Source organism: Nicotiana sylvestris, chromosome 4 (genome assembly GCF_000393655.2).
Source record: "Nicotiana sylvestris chromosome 4, ASM39365v2, whole genome shotgun sequence".
Lineage (NCBI taxonomy): Eukaryota > Viridiplantae > Streptophyta > Magnoliopsida > Solanales > Solanaceae > Nicotiana > Nicotiana sylvestris.
The window spans coordinates 19,896,232-19,918,656 of NC_091060.1; the positions used below are offsets into that span (position 1 = coordinate 19,896,232).

The 22,425-nt window shown below is 35.7% G+C and overlaps 1 protein-coding gene and 1 non-coding gene across 2 annotated transcripts; one reads left to right on the top strand and one right to left on the bottom strand.

Moving 5' to 3' along the window:
* The first annotated feature begins 4,881 nt into the window (after positions 1–4,881).
* LOC104247017 (uncharacterized) lies at positions 4,882–9,979 on the top strand. The gene is made up of 3 exons (XM_070171811.1): positions 4,882–5,598; positions 6,639–6,769; positions 8,864–9,979. Exons 1-3 carry the CDS (start codon positions 5,458–5,460, stop codon positions 9,642–9,644), a joined length of 1,053 nt encoding a protein of 350 aa, XP_070027912.1. The 5' UTR covers positions 4,882–5,457; the 3' UTR covers positions 9,645–9,979.
* Positions 9,980–21,403: 11,424 nt separating this feature from the next.
* On the bottom strand, positions 21,404–21,510 carry LOC138890957 (small nucleolar RNA R71). Its single transcript, XR_011407319.1, has one exon. It is a non-coding gene; the product is annotated as a small nucleolar RNA R71 (small nucleolar RNA).
* Between the last annotated feature and the right edge of the window lie 915 nt (positions 21,511–22,425).

The window sequence follows — 22,425 nt, forward strand, 5'->3', positions numbered from 1 at the left end:
TGGGGGAGTCCCAGTTCGCTTGATATTTTTTGCATCGGGGAGTGTAATGTCGGAGAATGGAAAACGTTGATGTTTCACTTATATTTGTTTTGCGCACACATCAGAATTTCCCCGTCTGATTCCTGCCTTCCGGCCTAGAGGTGTCGTCGGGGGGCGATGTTTCGGTTTTCTTGTAGTAGTTTCCCATTCTCTGATTGAGATGTTTCTTTGCTCGCTCGCCCGTGCGGCACTTGTGTTCCTGCTTGAGTATAGAGCAGAAGGTGAGTTAAAATGACACTTTCCTTACCCCCATTCGATGAATCGGTGAATGAGAGTAGGTTTGTAACGTTGTTCATTTTGTCTGGCATTTTGACAGTTGATGGGGCGATGATTCCTAAATTCGGTAGCTATTTCTAGCTCTCTTTCCCCTCATATGCTTTGCCTTTGCCCTACGTGAGTTCGGTGGGTAATCGTGTTTCTTGTCTTTGATCTGGAAGAGATTAGGAAATTTCACTAAGAAATCCCCACAGACGGCGCCAAATTGTTTGACTCAAAAGATATTGGAATCTTTTTGAACAAATCAATTAAAAAATGTGAAGGTAAATCTTAGTTAAACATAATAAATTCCAAATCAATGAGCTAATTGAACAAATAGTACATAAGATGAAATAGAGGTAGCCAATCTTATTGAAACTTCTGTTGTGACTTCCATTAATCAATGGGGAGGTTCTTTTACATGTTTTCTTGGAGATAATGCTGTATTTTGTCCCGGGCCCGGGCCTTAGTGGGCCTAACGGGCCGGGCCTCGCGGTCCCGGGCTTCGTGGTCCCGGGCCTCGCGGTCCCGGTCTTTGTGGGCTCAATGGGTGGAACCGGCCCGTGACGGGCCTAAGCCCACATGGTCCTGTTCTTAACGTGCCGGGCTCGTGGGCTTCGCGGGCCTAGCGGTTTTTTTTTTTTTAAAGACAATTTCTTGTAGTATCATGGCTATATTAAAAATATATATGTAGTATATATGTATATCTAATTATTAAAGTGCTTGACGAAAAAGAAAATAACAAAACAATAGTAAAACACTAAATTGTCATGCATAATATATTTTCTTGTAGTATATTATATTGTATCTTATGTATATATATTCTCTTATATATTTTCTTTTAGTATATGTATTGTATCTTATGTATATATATTCGCATAATATATTTTCTTGTAGTATATATATTGTATCTTATGTATATATGTTCGCATAATATATTTTCTTGTAGTATATATATTGTATATTATGTATATATTGTAGCATAATATATTTTCTTTTAGTATATTATATTGTATCTTATGTATATATATTCTCTTATATATTTTCTTATAGTATATATATTGTATCTTATGTATATATATTCGCATAATATATTTTCTTGTAGTATATATATTGTATATTATGTATATATTGTAGCATAATATATTTTCTTGTAGTATATTATATTGTATCTTATGTATATATATTCTCTTATATATTTTCTTGTAGTATATATATTTGCCAAAATACAAGTTACATATTATTCTATGTATTATCTCTAACAAATCTCATAAATCCTTCAAGGTTCGGAGGAGGTTGCGTTGGTGGTGGTGGAAAAGAAGCTTGTTCATCACCACTTCCGGGCGAAGCCGAATCCTCCGCAAGTTCCGCTATCATTTCTTCATAAGCTTCATCTATCGCCGGTTGTGCTTCTGCAATTCCAAAGTTTCTTCTTTCCGAGCGGATCCAATCTCTAAACAATACTGATTTTTCCAAGCTATCCCTCATAGACGCTCTATGATCACCTATTTGCAGTCTTGCTTGACTGAAAGCGCTCTCTGATGCAACAGTTGAAGCTTGAATTGATAAAATATCCCGAGCCATCCTTGCAAGAACAGGAAAATGTTTTTCCCTTGCCTTCCACCATTCCAAAAGATCAAAAGAGCCGTCTGGATTCTCCTTTTCAAGTCCCTGAGACAAATAAACTTGAAGCTCATTTAGATGTGAAGTTTCATCATAATTTTCACCTTGAGACCCCCTGAACTCCGTCCAAGATTTAAGAGCTTTTAAGCCCGCAACTCTTTTAGAGGATTGTGAGCTAGACGAAGTAGGGGTTGGAATAGTTGGCCTAGCATGCTCTAAGGCAAGTTGATAAGCATTATAAACTGTTTGAGCGTTAATCTTAATTGAAGCTTTTGCATCTGCAAGTGTCGCAATTTCCTCATTTGAAAGATCTAAAGCCTTATAAATATTTGAATACCAAAAATGAGGACCTCCCAATTTCATTGTAGGATTTAGCATTGCAGCAAGACCATAAATAGGAGGGATAGGAAAAAAATATTTTTTAAACTTTTGTTTCATTTCATTTATAGCAAGTTCATAAATATCCCCACCCTCACTAAATTCAACAAACAAATCAGATAGTGCTGCAATATAAACTAAACAGTTTGAAATAGTAGGATAATATTGCCCAGAAAATGCATTTGTTGCAATTTGAAAATGTTCTAAAAAATCTAAAAGAATTTTAACATTAGTCCAATCTTGAGTGGTAAGCATTTCATCATCATCTTCTAAGATGGTTTCATTAGGATAAAGAGCATTCATAATTTCATCATCTAATCTATCACCTGGTGCAACATTATGATAAAATTCACTATCGGTAAATTGAAAACAAGGGTGATCACTATCAAGAATTACGGAAGGAGGAGGACGTCTAGGTTGGCGACTACTTTCAACTTGCTTATCTTTTCTAGGTCGGGGAGCCGGGGGAAGGGTAGTTGGTTGGCCACTACTTTCACCGGTTTTATCTTTTCCTTTACCAAACATTTTTTTCAAAGTAAATGCCATATTAATTATAATTATGCAAACTAAACCACACAAAAATATATTCTAAAAACGTAAGAGTTGAAACGAGTTTACCGGATTGCCGAACAACTTCTTGAAAATTGAAAATCGTTGAACACTTGAAAACTTCAATTCAACAACTTCACAATTTTTCACGAAATTTCAACAATAAATTAAGTAATTGTAGTAGAGAGATTGAGAGATATTGAGAGATATTGATGAATTGGTGAACAAAAATGAAAGAATGAGGGGGTATTTATAGTTGAGAAATGGGGAAAAGTGTAATTATATAAAGTTTGGGGTTAAAATAAAGTTTGGGGGCCAAATGACCATTTTTTAAACTTAAAAAACGGTCATATTTTCAGCCCAAACGGCTAGATTTTAAATATGGCCGTTGGAGATTTTTTTTTTTTTTTTTTTTTGAAAAATAGCCGTTGGGCCCGCCAGGACCGGCCCAGGCCCGCCTGCCGGTCCCGGGCTAAACGGTCCCGGGCTCGTGGGCTCAACCATGGAGACTAGCCCGTGACGGGCTCAAGAGGCCCACCAAGACCGGCCCACCCAGGACCAGGCCCACCAGGCCCGTTAGGACCGCGGGCCCGGCCCGGTCCGGTTCAGGCCCGGCCCACCGAGCAGCATTAGATTGCTACATTCTTCTTTTTCTTAAGAAGATTGCAAAAGAGGGAGGTAAGGAGAGAGAGAGAGAAGCCCCGTACAACCGAAGGTTTTCCTTTTTTATATATAGTCATGGGACCTTTGCTATTTACTTGATTTGACTCTCTCTCTCTCTCGCACTATCTTCCTTGGTCGTCCCCTGGACGTTGTTCCTTCTGACTCGACGGATATCGTGAGTGTGGGATGTAGAATGGACCATATCGTCTTTCGATACCCCGTCGCTTGGACGGAATGTTGGTCTGCTTGACCGCAGTTGTCAGATTTTGACCAATACAACTACAAAATAATAAGAAAATGTATTTTCCAAATCACAGCAAGTTCTTAACTAAATGTGTTAATTTTCATAAATATTTATTCGCACAAAAGAACCAATAAATATATTTTCTCTTGTTTGACTTTGACTAACTAATTTTCGTATCACCTTGTTAGATTACTTATAGCTTGTTTGACGAGCTTCTTTTTGGCCATTTTTTTTTCAAAAGTCAAAGTGTTTGGTTAATTTTTTAGAAGAAAAAAAAAATATTGTTGAATAGAAACATAAGCAATTTCTGAGAAGCAGAAAACATAACTTATCTCCAAAAAGTTTAAAAAAAAAATACCTTTGAGAAAAATATACTTAAAAATATTCTTTTAAAGCTGGTCAAATATTAATTACTGCTCAAAGTAATTTTTAAACTAATTAGTCAAATATAAATCACTATTCACAAAATTATTTCTTTGAAAAGTATTTAAAAAAATTCAAAATAAATTAATTTTAGAAACTTGACAAAACTGTCTATTAAATTATAAAAAGTTTAGTAATTGTACATTTTTGTGTAAACACGAAAGCTTGTTTGGATGGTTGTTACACGTCGTTTCATAATGTATCGTATCGTACTGTATTGTATTGTACTGTATCGTCTGATAAATACAATGTTTGGATAGATTGTATCGTTTGTCATCGTTTTATGATATCACGCACCAACAATATGAAGAATAAACTTGCAATATTATAAAGAAAAATTATGATGCAAGGTAACATTACTATATAAAAAAGTAGGGTAAATGATAAAATAAAATAATTTAATAATAATAAAGGGTGAGATTGAGAGAAAAAGACAAGGTAACGACGCGGCCGCACCAAATCGGTCGTTACATAAAGTGACACATTTCATCGTTATGTAACGATGAATTAATAATATAATACAATAAAATTTAAGTAACAATCAAACTAAACAATATATTTAAAGTAACAATACGATACGGTACAATTTGTAACAACCATCCAAACAAGCCGGAAGTAAGACAAATTTTTACCTCATTTTCGTACTTCATTTTCAGAAGATATAAAAAGGTAGTTACAGTCAAAGCAAAACAAAGGATTCTGCAAAAGTAGAATTTGTCATCATTCCCCTATCATCACCGTCACCTTTATCTTTCATTCACTCTCTCCCATTTTTCTTCCCCCAGGAAAAAGGAACTAACAATTTTTTTTTTAAAAAAAAAACCCACTAAATCGGCAGATCTGAGAAGCCTTTTTATTTTAAATCTTACAATTATCATCTCTTATATTCATTTCCATTTCTTCCTTATCTGCCAATCAAGATTTAATTTTTACTTCTACTTTTTTAGATGGGCATTGATCAAAATGTGTAACTGAAACTGGGATATATTCTTTTGATTTTTTTTTTGTTTCTTTGGGGGTGCTGGTAATAAAATTACAATCTTTATTGATATTAAAAGCAGCATAATATACACATAATTCTAATTTTTGTACATGTTTAATTGATCAAAATGTGTAGATTGAAACTGGGTTAGGTTCTTTTGATATTTAGAGAAGCATGATATACACATAATTTTAATCTTTGTAACTGGTTAATTGATCAAATAATTTAGATTGAAACTGGATTAGGTTTTTTTTTTCCCCTCTTTTTTTGTTTTCTTTTTGGCGGGGGAGATTGCTCCGCCATGATGAGGTCATCATCTCCGCCGCATTCTGGTGGTGGTAGCGGTGCTTGTAGTGTCGGTGGAGGAGGATTGAATTATATTGAACACCAAGTTTCAAAATTTGATACGCTTCCTGGTGTAGCAATCAAATATGGCGTTGAGGTAATTTTTCTTTTTCGTTTTAAATATTAAGTTTTCTGTATTTATCAGATTTTGTTTGTGTATACTGGATTTTTACTTTTGTTATTTGATCATAGAAAGAATGGAGGAGGAATTGAGGAGTTTTGAATAAAAAACAGTTTCTTTTGTATCGGTGGCATCCGAGCTAGCTTTCATACACCTAAATGACTCCCCAGATACTTGCTACCTCCCATCAACATATACGAATGGAAATAACAGATGGGAATAATCACCTAGTTGGACCCACTTAGGCCACACCCTTGAGTGATATTTTTGAATGAAAAGACGTGGTACATTATTCATAGGAAGGAAGAAGGGCCTAAATGTTGTAGCTCAAGCAGTTTTTGCTGGTGACAAGCTTAATTAAAGGGCAACCCGGTGCACTAAGTTTCCGCTATGCACGGGGTCTAGGAAAGGGTCGGACTATAAGGGTCTATTGTATGCAGGCTTAACAAGCATTACTGCAAGAGGCTGTTTCCACCGCTTGAACCCGTGACCTCTTGGTCACATGGCAGAAACTTTACCAGTTACGCCAAGGCTCCACTTCGGTGACAAGCATAACTATAGCATCAAATTCAGGTGGATCCTTTAGTGGCTGTAGATATGTATAGGCAGAGCTCATTTTGGCATGTCTCTCAACTCTGCTGTCAGTTCATTGGATTCTAGAGTTGTGACTAGCCAGCCACTGCCGCTTAAATGCTAAAGCTTTTCTTTGTCACTTACAAGTTTGCCTTTGGCTATCATCAGTACATATTTCTTTTGCACAGCTGATTTTTCTGAATGTTTTGAAACCACATGCGAGGATAAATAGTGTGCTGATTCTAGAAAGTTTCTACTTATTCCATTAGGTGACATGCTAAAGCATGCAGTCTGTGATTGTGAACTTGGGTTTGCTTTTTTTTTTTATTGCAAAGCAAAGTGCACCAATGTCTACTTACATTTCTTTACCATTTTGCACCTGGGATTGCCCTCCAAATAGATGATGGCTTTAACATGGTGTACATTCGTCTCCAATGTGACAGGTAGCTGATATTAAGAGGTTGAATGGGCTGGTTTCAGACCTCCAAATGTTTGCTCTAAAGACACTTCAAATACCATTACACGGGAGGCATCCACCATCACCCGTAGTGTCAAATGGCCAAGACGCCCATGGGTATTCTAACTTTCTTACTTTAGAATCTTATATCAGCGTTTCTTTCCCTGTGGATAAGTCGCTGATCTAGTCTTTTTTCATTTTCTGTTTTAGATTTATGTTAATCGCTTGTTTACATGTGACCAACTCTTTACCTATCAGTCTATCATAAAATATGTGTTGCTTGTTTCCTCTGTTATTATTATGGACATGAAAACCATATAAAGTTCTCTAACTGTTCGAGCGGCATTCAACTCCATCGGAAAATCAGTGATTGTTGTATGGGTGCACAGAGTCTGCAAAATTCATTGCACTCAGTTGCATTACAACTCGTTAATATAAGATGGTAGGGAGATCTGACCACACTTACCTAGAGATGCCTTTATAAATGTAGATGTTAAGTTGAGGTTGAATCAAGGCATAGATGTGTTTGAGCTTTTTCTTTCTTCATACTTATTTCCTTCTCTTTCTTTACAAATTTAGCTGCTTTAAGCTCCGGTTTTCATGGTGAAATTTGCATCGATGTAGCAAACCATAATGTACTCCTTATTTGTTAGTTGGATATTCTCATCTTTTTGTTTCATCCTTCACTACATGGAACAAGTCATATCAGCTTCTGTTTCTATGTAATTGTAATTTAATTGTGTCGTCAATAGAAGTGAACAAGCCCTTTATCACTTAGATATTTAAGTCTGGTTTGTTTAGCCAAGAGCTTTGTATGGGCATGGCAGAGAAAAACATCAAATGAGCCCATTTGTCTTAGGTGGATCTCTGCTGCATTTTCGAATCAGAGATTTGCATTTCAAGGACAACCATCATTCTTCTCCCAGGCTATTAGAATTTGTCATTAGGTGTATAAGGTGATCTGCTTGTAGAGAACATTTAATAACTAGTGCACCAGCATTATTAGATCTTGGCTGTACGTACTATGTGGTTGAAATCCTTACTTACAGGTGGAGCAGCAAGTAACCAAGCTGGAGTACTAATAAGTAGGATCTCGCATACGCTTCTTTGCATATCATTAGCAACTTAGTGGACTACTAGTTTTAAGATTGTTAAGGTTCCAAAGTGGATTCAGTTTGCATTTGTGCACTTTATCTGGGACTAACTTATAGAACTATTTCCTATCTAATGACTTAAAAGGCTCATACTCTGGCGAAATGCCCTCAATTTCTGAAGGAGAAAACCATCGCTTTCAAGTGCAAAACACTTTTTTCAATGTATTAAGATTGATAAGCTTTGTCCTTGTCAGAAAAACAGAAAGATTGACAAGCTTTACTTTGTCCACAAGAATTTTAAGGGCAGTCTGGTGCACTAAACTCCCGCTATGCGAGGGGTCCGGGGAAGGGCCGGACCACAACGGTCTATTGTACGCAGCCTTAACCTGCATTTCTGCAAGAGGCTATTTTCACGGTTCGAATCCATGACCCCCTGGTCACATGGCAGCAACTTTACCAGTTAAGCCAAGGCCCCCCTTTAATCCACAAGAATTTTATTGGAAAAAAAAAGATTGTCCACAAAATTTTCTTGTATCTGCAAACTGTTTGGATACGAAGCTAATGTTTAGTTGGTTCTTGCCTTGACTTCATAAAGTATTCAATATTTAAGCGATAAAAATATCTATAAGAGTCCCTCGAGAACATATAATGGATGGAATAAGGGTCTCATGGAGATGCAGAAAATTGTTTTCAGGTACATATTCTTCATTGGTTTTTATTGAGAATTAGAATGAAGTTGGCAAAGCCTGCAAGACAATGAGATATCTTACGGCTCTATACTATTATGGATAAGAAAAACTAAGGCTTCATTTATTTTTATTAAGATTAAAACGTCTGAATCTAAATGCACATCTGATTCATATTACTTCTCAGTCACTAGTTTCTGCAGAACAGTAGTAGTCATACGAACTGCTAAGCTATGTGAAGATTGCTTACTTTTTTAAGTTGATATGACATTCATGTCAAGTATTTATGAGACTAATTATGTAACTCAGACAGCTCTGTGTCGTTAGCTTCTTGATTACCATCTTTAGTTCTTGTGGTGGTGGTTTTATATTTTTTGCTAACGATCCAGATCTGCATGGTAAGTTGGTAACTGTGATTGGTTTCTTGACAGACCAAGCAGCTCTGAGAAGACTCCCTCGAGCAATCGATACCCTGATTTGTTTGGTTCATTTCAATCCCTAAAATTGAAGTCTTCCTCCCAGCCAAGAGTTTCACATTATGGTGGTCCTAAACCGGAAATTCAGAAACTTGCATCTGAAGGTTTTGAGATGGCTGTCTATCGGAAAGGAGTATCACATTATTTAGAAGATGGACCGTTTTTCAAGTCAACTCCTCATTCTAATCCACCACTCAGTCTTCATAGAAAATGTAAAAGCGTAGCTAATGATATGTCAGAGAATGGAGTTCTGGGCAATCATTTGTCACAAGATAGCACAGAAAATGGCTCGGATAGATGGTTCGAGAAATTCTCAAGAAGGCGTCAAAAATCTGAGGCTGATTTCAGTTCTCGCACCCCAGAAGTACTGTTGAAGAAAGATAATAACAGTGGCAGCGGGTTTTCTGCCGTTGCTGGGAAAGGTTTGGCTTTGCGACCTAAGTCAGCTAGTCGAACTCTCTCTGGACCAGATACTGAAGCAAGTTCAATAAATCCTATCCCTATGGCATTGAATGATTCTTTACTAAACGAAAGTACTAGTGTCAGGAAGTCATCAAGTACATCGAGTTTGCAAGATTCAGATAGTAGCGGCACATTATCTTCCCTGTGGACAACAACGAAGTGGAATTTGAAGCCAGATTTTCAGGCAATTTCTGCTGCAGCAATTACCAAACCGATCTTTGATAGCCTTCCTAAACCAATTACTGCGCGAAAAAGCAAGACTGCTGTTGATTAGCAACTATTTCTGCATATCTTCTTACCCCTTCTTCAACACAGAGAAATTAATAGTAGAACTATAGAAGTAAACCATTAAATGCTTACTTAGTCCTTTTCTTATTTCAAAGTTTTGGTTAGAGGATGCTCAGATCTTCCATTGGTAAAAGGTGAAGTTTATCCTTGGAGTTAAGAATTTGTAGCAGTGCAGCAAAGATTACTTTGTAGTAGAATTTTTTTTGCATGGTAATGCTTCATGAAACTTAAACATCCTATGTAGATTACATATTTAAGTCTATTTATCTGTAATTGGAGGAAAGAACACTGGTTATTATTATATTAGACATTCTTTCTGCATATCTTATTTCACTTTGTTTTGATTTATTCAACGTAGATCACTGTAGTTCTGCCGCAATGCCTGTAGACTGGAGATTGAAAACAAGTTTACACTGCATTGGTCAGCTTTTTAACCAAAAAGAACTCAAAGCAGGCCATGCTTGCCGTGTACACTTGTTAAGATATCGAAACCGGGAGTTCGGGGCGGCCCGACGAGTTCTGTAGCCTAACGCCAAACTTTATGAGGGGCCTTAATTTTTTATTTTCTTAAAATTATTTATTTATTTGTTTGAAGTCTATTTTTCTAGAGTTTCTTAGATACAAAGTTATTACTAATAATTTTCTTATAATCAATAACTCCTAATAAATCTTTCTTAATTAACAATATAGCTAATTCACTTAACCTTTCTTGAGACATTGTTGATCTTAGGTAAGATTTTATCAATTTTAAATTTGAAAATTTCTTTCAACTGAAGCGACGATAACAATAGTTACTAACATTATTTCATAAGTAATATATGTGGGGTCCAGCCTTATGTTTTAAGGAAGATGTCTTCTTCCTTTGGTAAATTGTCAAAGTTTGCAGATATGATCAACCAGCCAAATATCTTTCACACTTTAAACATTGAAATTTTTTGTGCTTGCTTGAGTCACTGCTTACATCAGCAAGCCCATTTTTTTCCTATAAATAGTGAAGCATTTCATCAGTTGCATATAAACCAAAATCTCAGACAATACATCTGAGTGAGAGAGAGAACAAGGTATTCTATAGACTGTGAAGAAAAATAGAATGTGATAGATATTGTAGTAAGGTGAAAAAGTAAAATACTATTTTTTTGTTTTGAGGGTGTTGGTGGTCTTAGGAGTATTTGTACTCGTTACTACACAGTGTAAAATTCCTTGCTATAGTAATATTAGTTGCTCTTCTTGGCAGTGGTTTTTTCCTTATTCAGAAGGATTTCCACGTAAAATCTTGGTGTCATTATTGATGCACTTTTATTATTGTTGATTTAACCATAACTTAGTATTTCGCGTTTATCACTAATACCAACAACAACAACGGCCCAGTATAATCCCACAAATGGGGTCTGGGGAGGGTAATATGTACGCAAACCTTACCCCTACCCCGAAAGATAGGGAGGCTGTTTCCAGGAGACCCTCGGCTCAAAAAAGCAATAGGAGATGATATATTAGTACCATAAAAATGCGTAATAAAAATAACAACAATGTTTTCAGAAAATTGTGAAATAAGATATGCAGAAAGAATGTCTAATATAATAATAACCAATGTTCTTTCCTCCAATTACAGATAAATAGACTTAAATATGTAATCTACATAGGATGTTTAAGGTTCATGAAGCATTACCATGCAAAAAAAATTCTACTACAAAGTAATCTTTGCTGCACTGCTACAAATTCTTAACTCCAAGGATAAACTTCACCTTTTACCAATGGAAGATCTGAGCATCCTCTAACCAAAACTTTGAAATAAGAAAAGGACTAAGTAAGCATTTAATGGTTTACTTCTATAGTTCTACTTTTAGTTTCTCTGTGTTGAAGAAGGGGTAAGAAGATATGCAGAAATAGTTGCTAATCAACAGCAGTCTTGCTTTTTCGCGCAGTAATTGGTTTAGGAAGGCTATCAAAGATTGGTTTGGTAATTGCTGCAGCAGAAATTGCCTGAAAATCTGGCTTCAAATTCCACTTCGTTGGTGTCCACAGGGAAGATAATGTGCCGCTACTATCTGAATCTTGCAAACTCGATGTACTTGATGACTTCCTGACACTAGTACTTTCGTTTAGTAAAGAATCATTCAATGCCATAGGGATAGGATTTATTGAACTTGCTTCAGTATCTGGTCCAGAGAGAGTTCGACTAGCTGACTTAGGTCGCAAAGCCAAATCTTTCCCAGCAACGGCAGAAAACCCGCTGCCACTGTTATTATCTTTCTTCAACAGTACTTCTGGGGTGCGAGAACAGAAATCAGCCTCAGATTTTTGATGCCTTCTTGAGAATTTCTCGAACCATCTATCCGAGCCATTTTCTGTGCTATCTTGTGACAAATGATTGCCCAGAACTCCATTCTCTGACATATCATTAGCTACGCTTTTACATTTTCTATGAAGACTGAGTGGTGGATTAGAATGAGGAGTTGACTTGAAAAACGGTCCATCTTCTAAATAATGTGATACTCCTTTCCGATAGACAGCCATCTCAAAACCTTCAGATGCAAGTTTCTGAATTTCCGGTTTAGGACCACCATAATGTGAAACTCTTGGCTGGGAGGAAGACTTCAATTTTAGGGATTGAAATGAACCAAACAAATCAGGGTATCGATTGCTCGAGGGAGTCTTCTCAGAGCTGCTTGGTCTGTCAAGAAACCAATCACAGTTACCAACTTACCATGCAGATCTGGATCGTTAGCAAAAAATATAAAACCACCACCACAAGAACTAAAGATGGTAATCAAGAAGCTAACGACACATAGCTGTCTGAGTTACATAATTAGTCTCATAAATACTTGACATGAATGTCATATCAACTTAAAAAAGCAAGCAATCTTCACATAGCTTAGCAGTTCGTATGACTACTGTTCTGCATTTAGATTCAGACGTTTTAATCTTAAAAAATAAATGAAGCCTTAGTTTTTCTTATCCATAATAGTATAGAGCCGTAAGATATCTCATTGTCTTGCAGGCTTTGCCAACTTCATTCTAATTCTCAATAAAAACCAATGAAGAATATGTACCTGAAAAAATGCGTTTATCACTAATACCGTGAATATTATTTTTGTGGGTCTATTTTTATTCCCAACAAGTGGTATTAGGGCCAAGGTTCTATCTGAGTATTCTCTGTGGTTGCAGCACAATCTGAACTTTCACATCAGGAAAAAATTACTTTGGTCTCCTAATAAATAGTATTTGTATTTGTGATAAACGATGGAAGCCAACACTAGTTAGATGGTTACTTTGAGTGGCACAAATTATGCCATTTGGAAGGGCAAAATGGAAGATTTGCTCTAAGTCAAGATTTTCTTCAACCTGTCTTCACCACTAAAAAGCCTGATAATAAATCAGATGAAGAGTGGAATTTGATACACATGCACGTTTGCGGCTTTATTAGACAGTGGGTTGACGATAATGTTTTGAACCATATTTCTGGGGAGACACATGCTCGGACCCTATGGGATCACCTTGAAAGTTTGTATGCTCGGAAAACTGGAACAACAAGATGTTTATGATAAAACGGTTGTTGGGTTTAAAATACCACGATGGTTCCGCGATGACAGATCATCTGAATAATTTTCAGGGGATCATGAACCAGTTATATGCTATGGGCATTAAATTTGATGAAAAAATTCAAGGCTTGTTTCTACTTGGTTCCCTACCAGATTCTTGGGAAGTTCTTAGAACTTCATTATCAAATTCTGCTCCGGATGGTGTGGTCTCTATGGATCTTTCCAAGAGTAGTGTTTTAAATGAAGAGATGGGAAGAAAATCTCAGGGTTCCTCCTCATCAGATGTCTTGGTGACTGACTCTATGGGGATAAGCAAGAATTGGGGTTCTCAAAACAGAGAACATAATAGAAGCAAATCCAGAAGCAGACTTAAAGATATTGAGTGCTATCATTGCGGAAAGAAAGGCACACAAAGAAGTTCTGCCGGATTTTAAAAAAGGAGAATAGAGACAAGGAAGAACAGAAAGAAGATGGCAATCGTGTGGCTATCGTCACTACAGAGGATCTTGTTACTATCCTTGATGCGAATCTGATAAATATTGCTTGTGATGAGTCAAGCTGGGTTGCGAACAGTGGTGCCGCATCTCATGTGACATCAAGGAAGGAATGTTTCTTATCCTATACTCACGGTGACTTTGGAACTTTGAGTATGGGTAATGAGACTGTATCTAGGGTGGTTGGTGTTGGAACGATTTGTTTGGAATGAGACTTTGGAACTTTGAGTATGGGTAATGAGACTGTAATGAGATTGTATCCTGCTGGCATAGTAAATTGGACGAAAAATCTTATCTTTTCTCTAGCCTAAAACAGCTCCAACTGTTGTATCACTAGCATCACATGACCTCAAAAGGTTGGTTCCAATCAGGGGACACAACTATAGAGGCAGTTGATAATTTTTCTTTAAGGGTATCAAAGGCTTTCATACAATCACCTGAAAATTCAAACTTAACATCTTTCATTAAAAGGTTAGTCAGCGATTTTGAAATTTTTGAAAAATCTTTTATGAACCGTCTGTAAAAACTTGCATGACCTAGAAAGCTTCTAATGCCTTTAACAGTTGTCGGAAGGGGTAATCCTGCTATAAGATTAATTTTATCCTTATCAACTTCTATCCCTTTAGTAGTGATTTTATGTCCTAAAATAATTCCCTCAGTAACCATAAAATGACATTTTTCCCAATTAAGAATTAAGTTTGTCTCTTCACATCTCTTAAGAACTAAAGTTAAATGATGAAGACAATCCTCAAAACCCTTGTCGAAGAGTGTAAAATCATCCATGAAAATTTCAAGAAATTTTTCAGTCATGTCAGAAAAAATTGCTGACATGCAACGCCGAAATGTGGCAGGAGCATTGCACAAACCAAATGGCATTCTCCTATATGCATATGTTCCATGAGGACATGTGAAAGTTGTCTTATCTTGATCTTCTGGTGCGATTGAGATTTGGTTATACCCTGAATAGCCATCAGCAAAACAATAAAAACCATATCTTGCAATTCTTTCTAATATTTGATCAATAAATGGCAAAGGAAAGTGATTTTTTCTAGTGGCATCATTGAGACGTCTATAATCTATACAGACTCTCCATCTTGTGACGGTCCTGGTAGGTATTAGTTCATAATTTTTATTTTTTATCACTGTCATACCTCTCTTTTTTGGTACTACCTGAATAGGACTTACCCAAGTGTTGTCTGAAATAGGGTAAATAATACATGCCGGCAAAAGCTTTACAATCTCCTTTTTTACCACTTCCTGCATTGCTGGGTTTAATCTCCTTTGGGGTTGGACTATCAATTTGTAGATATCCTCCATGAGGATTCTGTGCGTACAAATTGTTGGATTAATCCCTTTGATATCTTCTACAGTCCATCCCAAGGATCCTTTGTGTGCTTTTAATACTTCAATCAATCTTTCTTTCTGTTCTGTAGTTAGAGAAGATGAAATAATTATAGGGAATAACTCATGCTCAAGATAGACATATTTCAAATGAGAAGGGAGAGTTTTGAGTTCAATTTTTGGTTGAACTTCTTCTAATGAATGCTTCCTTCCTCATAATCTTTTTTCAATAATTTTGCATCATTTCTGATAGTCGAATCTTCATCCTGTCTGGTGCCAGATTTGGACAAACATCTTTCCATTGAGTCAGAAATTAATTGATCATCTTTGAATTCATCTAAGATTATTAATCATGTCAATTGAAAAACATGAAGATGATGTACCATCTTTTGAGAATCTTAGTATCTTTTGCATATTGAAAATAACTCTTTCTTCATCAACTCTTAAAATTAGTTGTCCTTGATGGACATCTATGACTGCCCTGCCTGTTATAAGAAATGGTCTGCCAAAAATAATTGGTTCATCAGAACACTCCTTCATTTCAAGCACTATGAAATCTACAGGAAAAATAAATTTATCTACTCTTACAAGCACATTTTCAATTATTCCCTTTGGTCTCTTGGTACTTTGATCAGCAAATTGAAGTGAAACACATGTGTCTTTCATTTCACCAAGATCTATTTTTTTAAAAAAATAGAAAATGACATCAAATTTATTGAAGCTCCAGAATCACAAAGTGCTTTTTCAATGTATACTCCTCCCAGAGTACATGGAATGGTAAAACTACCTAGGTCACTGAGTTTTTGTGGTAGCTTATTTTGAAGTATAGCACTGCATTTTTTGTAAGCATTACCACAGAAACTTCTTCCAATTTCCTTTTGCTTGATAAAATTTCTTTCAAAAATTTGGCATATGAAGGCATTTGCAATAAAGCATCAGTAAAAGGAATATTAATGTGAATTTGTTTTAAAATCTCCAAAAACTTTGAAATTGATTACCCAGCTTTTCTTTTTTCATCTTTTGTGGGAAAGGAATTGTAACGGGGAAAGAAGTCAAATTTTTAGTATTTTTTTCTTCTTTTTTCTTGGCTTCTTTCTCTTCTGATGGTTGAGAGGGTGTCTCAACCTTCTCACCCTTGCATACCTGTTGTTCTGATTGATTCTTTTCTTGTTTCTTTGCATAGGGTTCATCAAGAGTTATACCTGACTGTAAGGCAAGTGTTCTTTTGAATTTTTCTTTGTATTGCTTGGTAAAGGACCTTGAATCTTTTCAGACATAAGAGTTACAAATTGGCTTAACTAAATTTCAAGTTTTTTTAGAGCTGAATTTTGGCTTTCCATTTATTCATCAGTAACCTTAATGTACTTGTACAAAAGGTCATCAAGACTTGGATGGCCTTGTTGAGGCCTTTGTTGATATGGAGTTGCTTGCTGATAAGGCCTAAAATTTTGTTGTCCGCGATTTTGATTTTGATATCCGGGTGGACTCTGTACCTGTTACTTTTTGTAGTTTTGAGAGTTTTCAGCACCATTTGCATTGCTCCATTGAAATCCTGGATGTTCTTGTGCTAATGGACTTCCAAAAATGATACGGCTTGTATCCGATGACATTGACATGTTCATCATTTTGATTGGTTGCTTGACATTCGTGGCTTAGATGGTTTCCTCCACACAAGTCACAAGCCTCAGATTGGCTTGGTTGTTGTGTATTTACCTGAAAAGATTCAAATTTTTGTGCCAAAGAAACAATCTGTTGTGTTAGTGTATTTAAAACAGCCACCTAATTTACTGTAGCATCTTTCTTAATGATTACACGCTCAGATGGCCACTGTATGACATTTTTAGAAATTTTATTAAGCAATTGCAATGCTTCTTCTGTGGTTTTTCCCATTATGGAACCTCCTGCAGCTGCATCTATTACATTTCTAGAAGATGGTTTCAAACCATGATAAAAGATGTACAACTGCATATGTTCAGGAATGTCATGATATGGACATTTCCTTAACATTATTTTCAATCTTTCCCAAGTTTGATAAACTGACTCAGTGCCAGTCTGCAAGAAGTTAGATATATCTTGTCTTTACTTTGTTGTTTTAGCAGGGAAAAAATATTTATTTAAAAATTTCTGAGTCATTTGGTCCCATGTGGTAATAGACCCTTGCGGCAAACTTCATAACCAAGTTTTGGCCTCTCCTTTTAAAGAAAAAGGAAATAACCTTAATTAATTGCTTCAGGAGGTACTCCATTATACTTTGCAGTTTCAACCAATTCTAAAAAGTCATTTAAATGACTATGTGGATCTTCACTTAGATCACCGGTGAAAATGCAAGATTGTTGAATCGTTTGAACCAGACATGTCCTGATTTCAAAGTTATTAGCTGCTACTTGAGGTTTCCTGATACTAGATTCACAGTTAAAGCGATCAGGTCTAGCATAATCCCTTAGGATTATGTTTGCTGGTCTTGGCGTCACTTCATCAAACTGCTCCTCTACATGAGCTGGTGATGGAATTTGTAGTGGATTGTTATCATCTTCTAATATTGGTGCTCCATTCTGTTACAAGTTATGTTTTGAGATGATATTTGTCCTTTCCTGCACAATCGCCAAGTTTTTTCAATTTCAGGATCGTAATTGGCCAACTCTTTTGTAGAAGAGCGGGTCATAAACTATCTGAAATTAAAGTAAAATAAAGATAGTCCCTAAAATAGTAATAGATAATTTTTAAAAATGAATAAAAAAATAGTACGGTAATATTATAGTTAACTAAAATAGTAAGTTGTAACTAACCGTCAAAAGAAATAATATAATACTAATTATATTATATGAAAAAAATTCAATAATAAATTAAGTATGCTGAAGGATTAAAGTACTATCAATTAAAAAAAAATTGAATAAAAATATTATTTTATAAAAATATAGTAAAAGTAATAGTTATAATAATAGTAATATAGAATAATACAAAGGATACTTTTAGAACTAGAATAGTAAAAACAAGTACTTACAATAATAATAATAATAATAATAATAATAATAATAATAATAATAATAATAATAATAATAATAAAATATACTTAAAAATGACAAATAAAAAAATAAGATTGTGAATCACAAAACTAATATATTATTATATAGATGTTAGTACTAACAATAATAATATAATAATAAAATATAAAATAAAGTAGGTTGAAGTACTAACTATGAGGGATTTCACTTTTTTTATATGATTTTTTACAATATTATATAGAATTGCTCCTAATAGTAGTAACAATTATGATAGTAGTACGTAGGAGATAACATTTTGAAGGGAAAATTAACAATATAATAAATTCTCAAATTAGTAATAAAAAATTTAATCTGAAGTAGATGTGTGCCAATTCCCGGCAACGACGCCAAAAATTTGACGAAGCTTGTGTGTATAGAATTTTCTGCTCGTACTCTGTCAAATTCTAGTATAGTTTATGATATCGTCCTACAGAGATTGGACAATCTAAGATACAAACTTGTAATATTTTGACTACTATTTGAGAGAACCAAATTGATGAAAGTTGTGTTTGAAATTATAAATTAAGACAAATTTCTTCTGAAAAGTTTATATTTAAAAAGAGTTGGGAATTATAGAATTCACTTAATATATCATTACAATAAAATCTCAGTTTTATACGTATTTCTCTAAAGAATAATTGCTTATTGATAATACAATTATATTTTTACACTAAGAAAAAAATAAATAATTAACACTCCGTGAGGTTATGTCAATCAATTGATTTAAAACTTGTGACGATTAAACTGAAATATCTTGCCTAGATTGTGCTCAAGTGTAGTAAAAACTTCGTGAGAATATTTTTAATAGAAATCAATAATCCTGCCTTCAACAATTCCTCCGTGAGAATTAAAACTGAGGAAAGCAAGATTACAGACTTGAAATAATAATTTTACCAAAAATTACTTTCACTCTAATATTCTATTCATCAGTTATTATATATTAATTTTTCTCCGTGAGAATTACAAAATTAATATAAGAATAACTTAGATATAAAATATGTAGATGTGATAATAATGTTTAAAAAATTATCATTCCAGCACAGTATGAAATATAAATATAGTTTCAGGCCAGGAATGTATTGAACTGAGATAGTATTATAATTATATCAAGCTTTATCAACTATCCCAAAAAAAAGAATTACTCCATTATGAAGTAAGAAAGCTAAAAAATACGTTCAAAAGACTAAGATTATTTTTACTACAAAGAGAAAGACTAGAGGAAGAGACCAAGATTACTCTTCTCTTTCTCATTAGAAACTTAAAAAAAACTAGATAGGAAATTAGATACAAAGTGGGATGTTCTTTCTTCTACAAACATATGCCTATTGATATTAAGCTATATAGATGATATTTACACCTTAATATTACCATGCTTTATTGTTGTTTTATAGGCGAATTGATAACAAAATGCTTTAATTCGTGTTCTTTTGCTTCACAGAGAATAATCTAAGTTAGAAAGCACTACGGAGTGTTTTGGAGTCACTAATATGAAGAAAACGTCCAATCAAGAAGTACCCAAGCATAAAGAAGAAAAAAATAGACTGAGGTGAAATCCACTGCGACCGCGGTTGAACCGTGGCAGACAATTACGCGAGGCAGAATGCTTAGCCTTCACCGCAGTCGTGTTGCGGTCGTGTCGTAACCGCGGTGAACTGTTCAGTTGCCATAAAATTTGGGGACCAAAGTGTAACTCGGGGAAAACTTATTCTAAACCCTTATAAACTCTAGAAGCTTGCCCAAGATTAAAAAAAAAATTGTTTTTAGACTACTGGGGAGGCAAGAACAAGTGTGAGAAGATCAACCAAATATTAGAGTTTTTCTATCTCCTTTTAATTCTTGTAATTAAACATTATGAACAACTTTGTAATTTTATCTTGTTGTGTTATGAGTAGCTAAAAAATTATCTAGGGTTGATTGAACCAATTGTTGGTTGAGGTTTTGGCTCAACTTGTTATAATCGAGCCGGATTTATTATATGATTGTTCAACTACATTTTGTATGGTGATTAATTAAATGGGACCTTGATTAATCGTGTGTAATTACCTCATATTTCTTGAGAAAAAATATTAGGTTAGAGTGCTGTTGAACAACACCATTTTTGGGTAATTGAAGAGATTCATTACTTGGACTTAAAAGTGAGTTTAGAGATAACGAAACTTTGGTGGGATAATTTAGAGCTGCACATATTGTCAGCTAGAGTAGTTCGAGAGAATGCTCTAGTAAATTATTGTAGTTGATCGAGAGATAGTTACGATAACCCATAGCTCTTAATCCTCATAGAGTATTATGGTGATATTATAGCGAAAGAGTCAAGACCGAAGCTAGCAATTGGGGAAATCACTGTCCTAGACCTTTTTACCATTGAATTATCTTTAATCTAGCATATTGTTATTTCTAATACTATCTGAAGTAGTTAAAAAAAAACAAGATTGATTGATAAAATTCTTGCATCTAGAAATTGGTTGAGTTGATAATAGCATTACCAAAGAGTTGTAATAGATAGGTTAGTTCCCTGAGGATTCGACTCCGGACTTAAAGTTGGATTATATTTGCAACGTCTGCTTTGTCTTTTAGAAGGCATAGTTGGGCGTGATCAAATTTTGGCGCCGTTACCGGGGAACTAACGGTGTTATTTATTAAAACTTAGAAGTAGTGTTATAATTATTAGTTTAAATCAATTTTCGAAGGTGTTAAACAATCTTTTCATTGAAATTCTCACGTTTGAACTCTTGTGGACTTCATGTGTATGCCTAGAAATTCTTCGAGGACTGGAGAACTGCTTGAATGACTCTCAGACCCCGATAAAACATTCAGGGCATTGAACCATGCTAACAAGAGGATCCAACAATCACAACAACTACACAAACTTGAAATTGACATGGGTGACGTAGAAAACGTTAACGGAAACGTCGGGGATGAGCCAGCTGCCCCAAATGTTAGAGTAGTGGCACCTTTTGTGCCAGAAGCTGCACTTTATGATTGGGCATAGCCTACGGCTGACAACCTGGCTATTGCCATAGCTGTGCCCCCAATTCAAGCGGAGACATTCCAGATCACCAACAACATGCTGCATCTTCTGCAGAATAAGGGATTATTCTCCGGGTCACACATTGAAGACCCTTAGCAGCACTTGAAAATTTTTATGTCGATTTGTGTGACCCAAAGGCAACCTAATGTGACCCCGGAAGCTATCAAGCTATTATAGTTCCCGTTCTCTATGACTGGTGAAGCTCAGACTTGGTTGAATTTGCTCCTATAAATTCCATTGTCACCTGGGAGGAATTAGTCAAGCAGTTCCTGAATAAGTTCTACCCGCCCAATAAGACTGCAAGGCAGATTGATGAAATATTGCAGTTCAAGCAGCAGCCAACTGAGACCTTACAAGAAACTTGGGAAAGATTTAAAGGGATGCTAGTGAAGTGTCCTCACCATGGCATTCCAGACCAGATGCTCGGCCAGAGGTTCTACATGGGGTTAGCTGACAATCTAAAGGCCAGCGTGGATGCTTCAGCTGGAGGTGCATTTTTGAGTAATACATTCACCGAGTACAAAGTCTTTCTTGACAAGATGTCTCAGAATTCGGGGTGGATGGCTAGAGGTACAACACTGGCACCCATAGTATATTCAATTCCTCTTGACCCAAATAATTCGCATGCAGAGAACATGGCCACACTCATGACTCAGATGAGTATATTGACAAAGAAGATTGATGAGATGGGTACAAAACAGGTGCATATTGTTGACACAACAAATGGATGATTGTGTACACCCTGTGTTAATTAGTCTTATGTGTGATCATGGAGTGGAAAAGGTGACAATCAAGGGGCAAGAAAAGATATGAATTATGTCAACAACTTTAGGGGTCAGAGGCAAGGAGGATAGTAGTGGATACCGACACCAAATCAACAATACAGACCAAACATGCCACAGCCTGGGGGTATTGAACCTCAAGGCCAAATGGTGCCATACCACCAGAAACAACAGGGCTATCCATAACAGAACCAGCAACAGTTGACATATCAGCCACCTCCTCAGCAACAAGGTAGCAACATGGTAGAGATTAGGGGTATGCTTCAGCAACTTATTGGGATAAATGGTAAGATACAGGAAAAGTTGGCAGTGCATGATTCAGCTATAAAGAACATTGAAACTCAGTTGGGGCAGCTGTCTATGGCTTTAAACAACCAACCCCAAGGAACATTGCCAGCGGACACAAACATCAACCCCAAGGAGCAAAACCCGAATTAGTTGATAGCAGTAAGTCTCCGGAATGGGAGAGATTTAGACAAAGAGCAGGAAGTTGCACAAGCCAGCAAAGAGACTACGCCAGCCACTCCAGTTCCACTAGAGGT

Bases quoted from the DNA above. Each gene is read 5' to 3' on its own strand.
- LOC104247017 (XM_070171811.1), top strand. From the start codon at position 5,458: ATGATGAGGTCATCATCTCCGCCGCATTCTGGTGGTGGTAGCGGTGCT. The intron at 5,599-6,638 runs GTAATTTTTCTT...CCAATGTGACAG, and splicing joins CAATCAAATATGGCGTTGAG to GTAGCTGATATTAAGAGGTT. The intron at 6,770-8,863 runs GTATTCTAACTT...GTTTCTTGACAG, and splicing joins AATGGCCAAGACGCCCATGG to ACCAAGCAGCTCTGAGAAGA.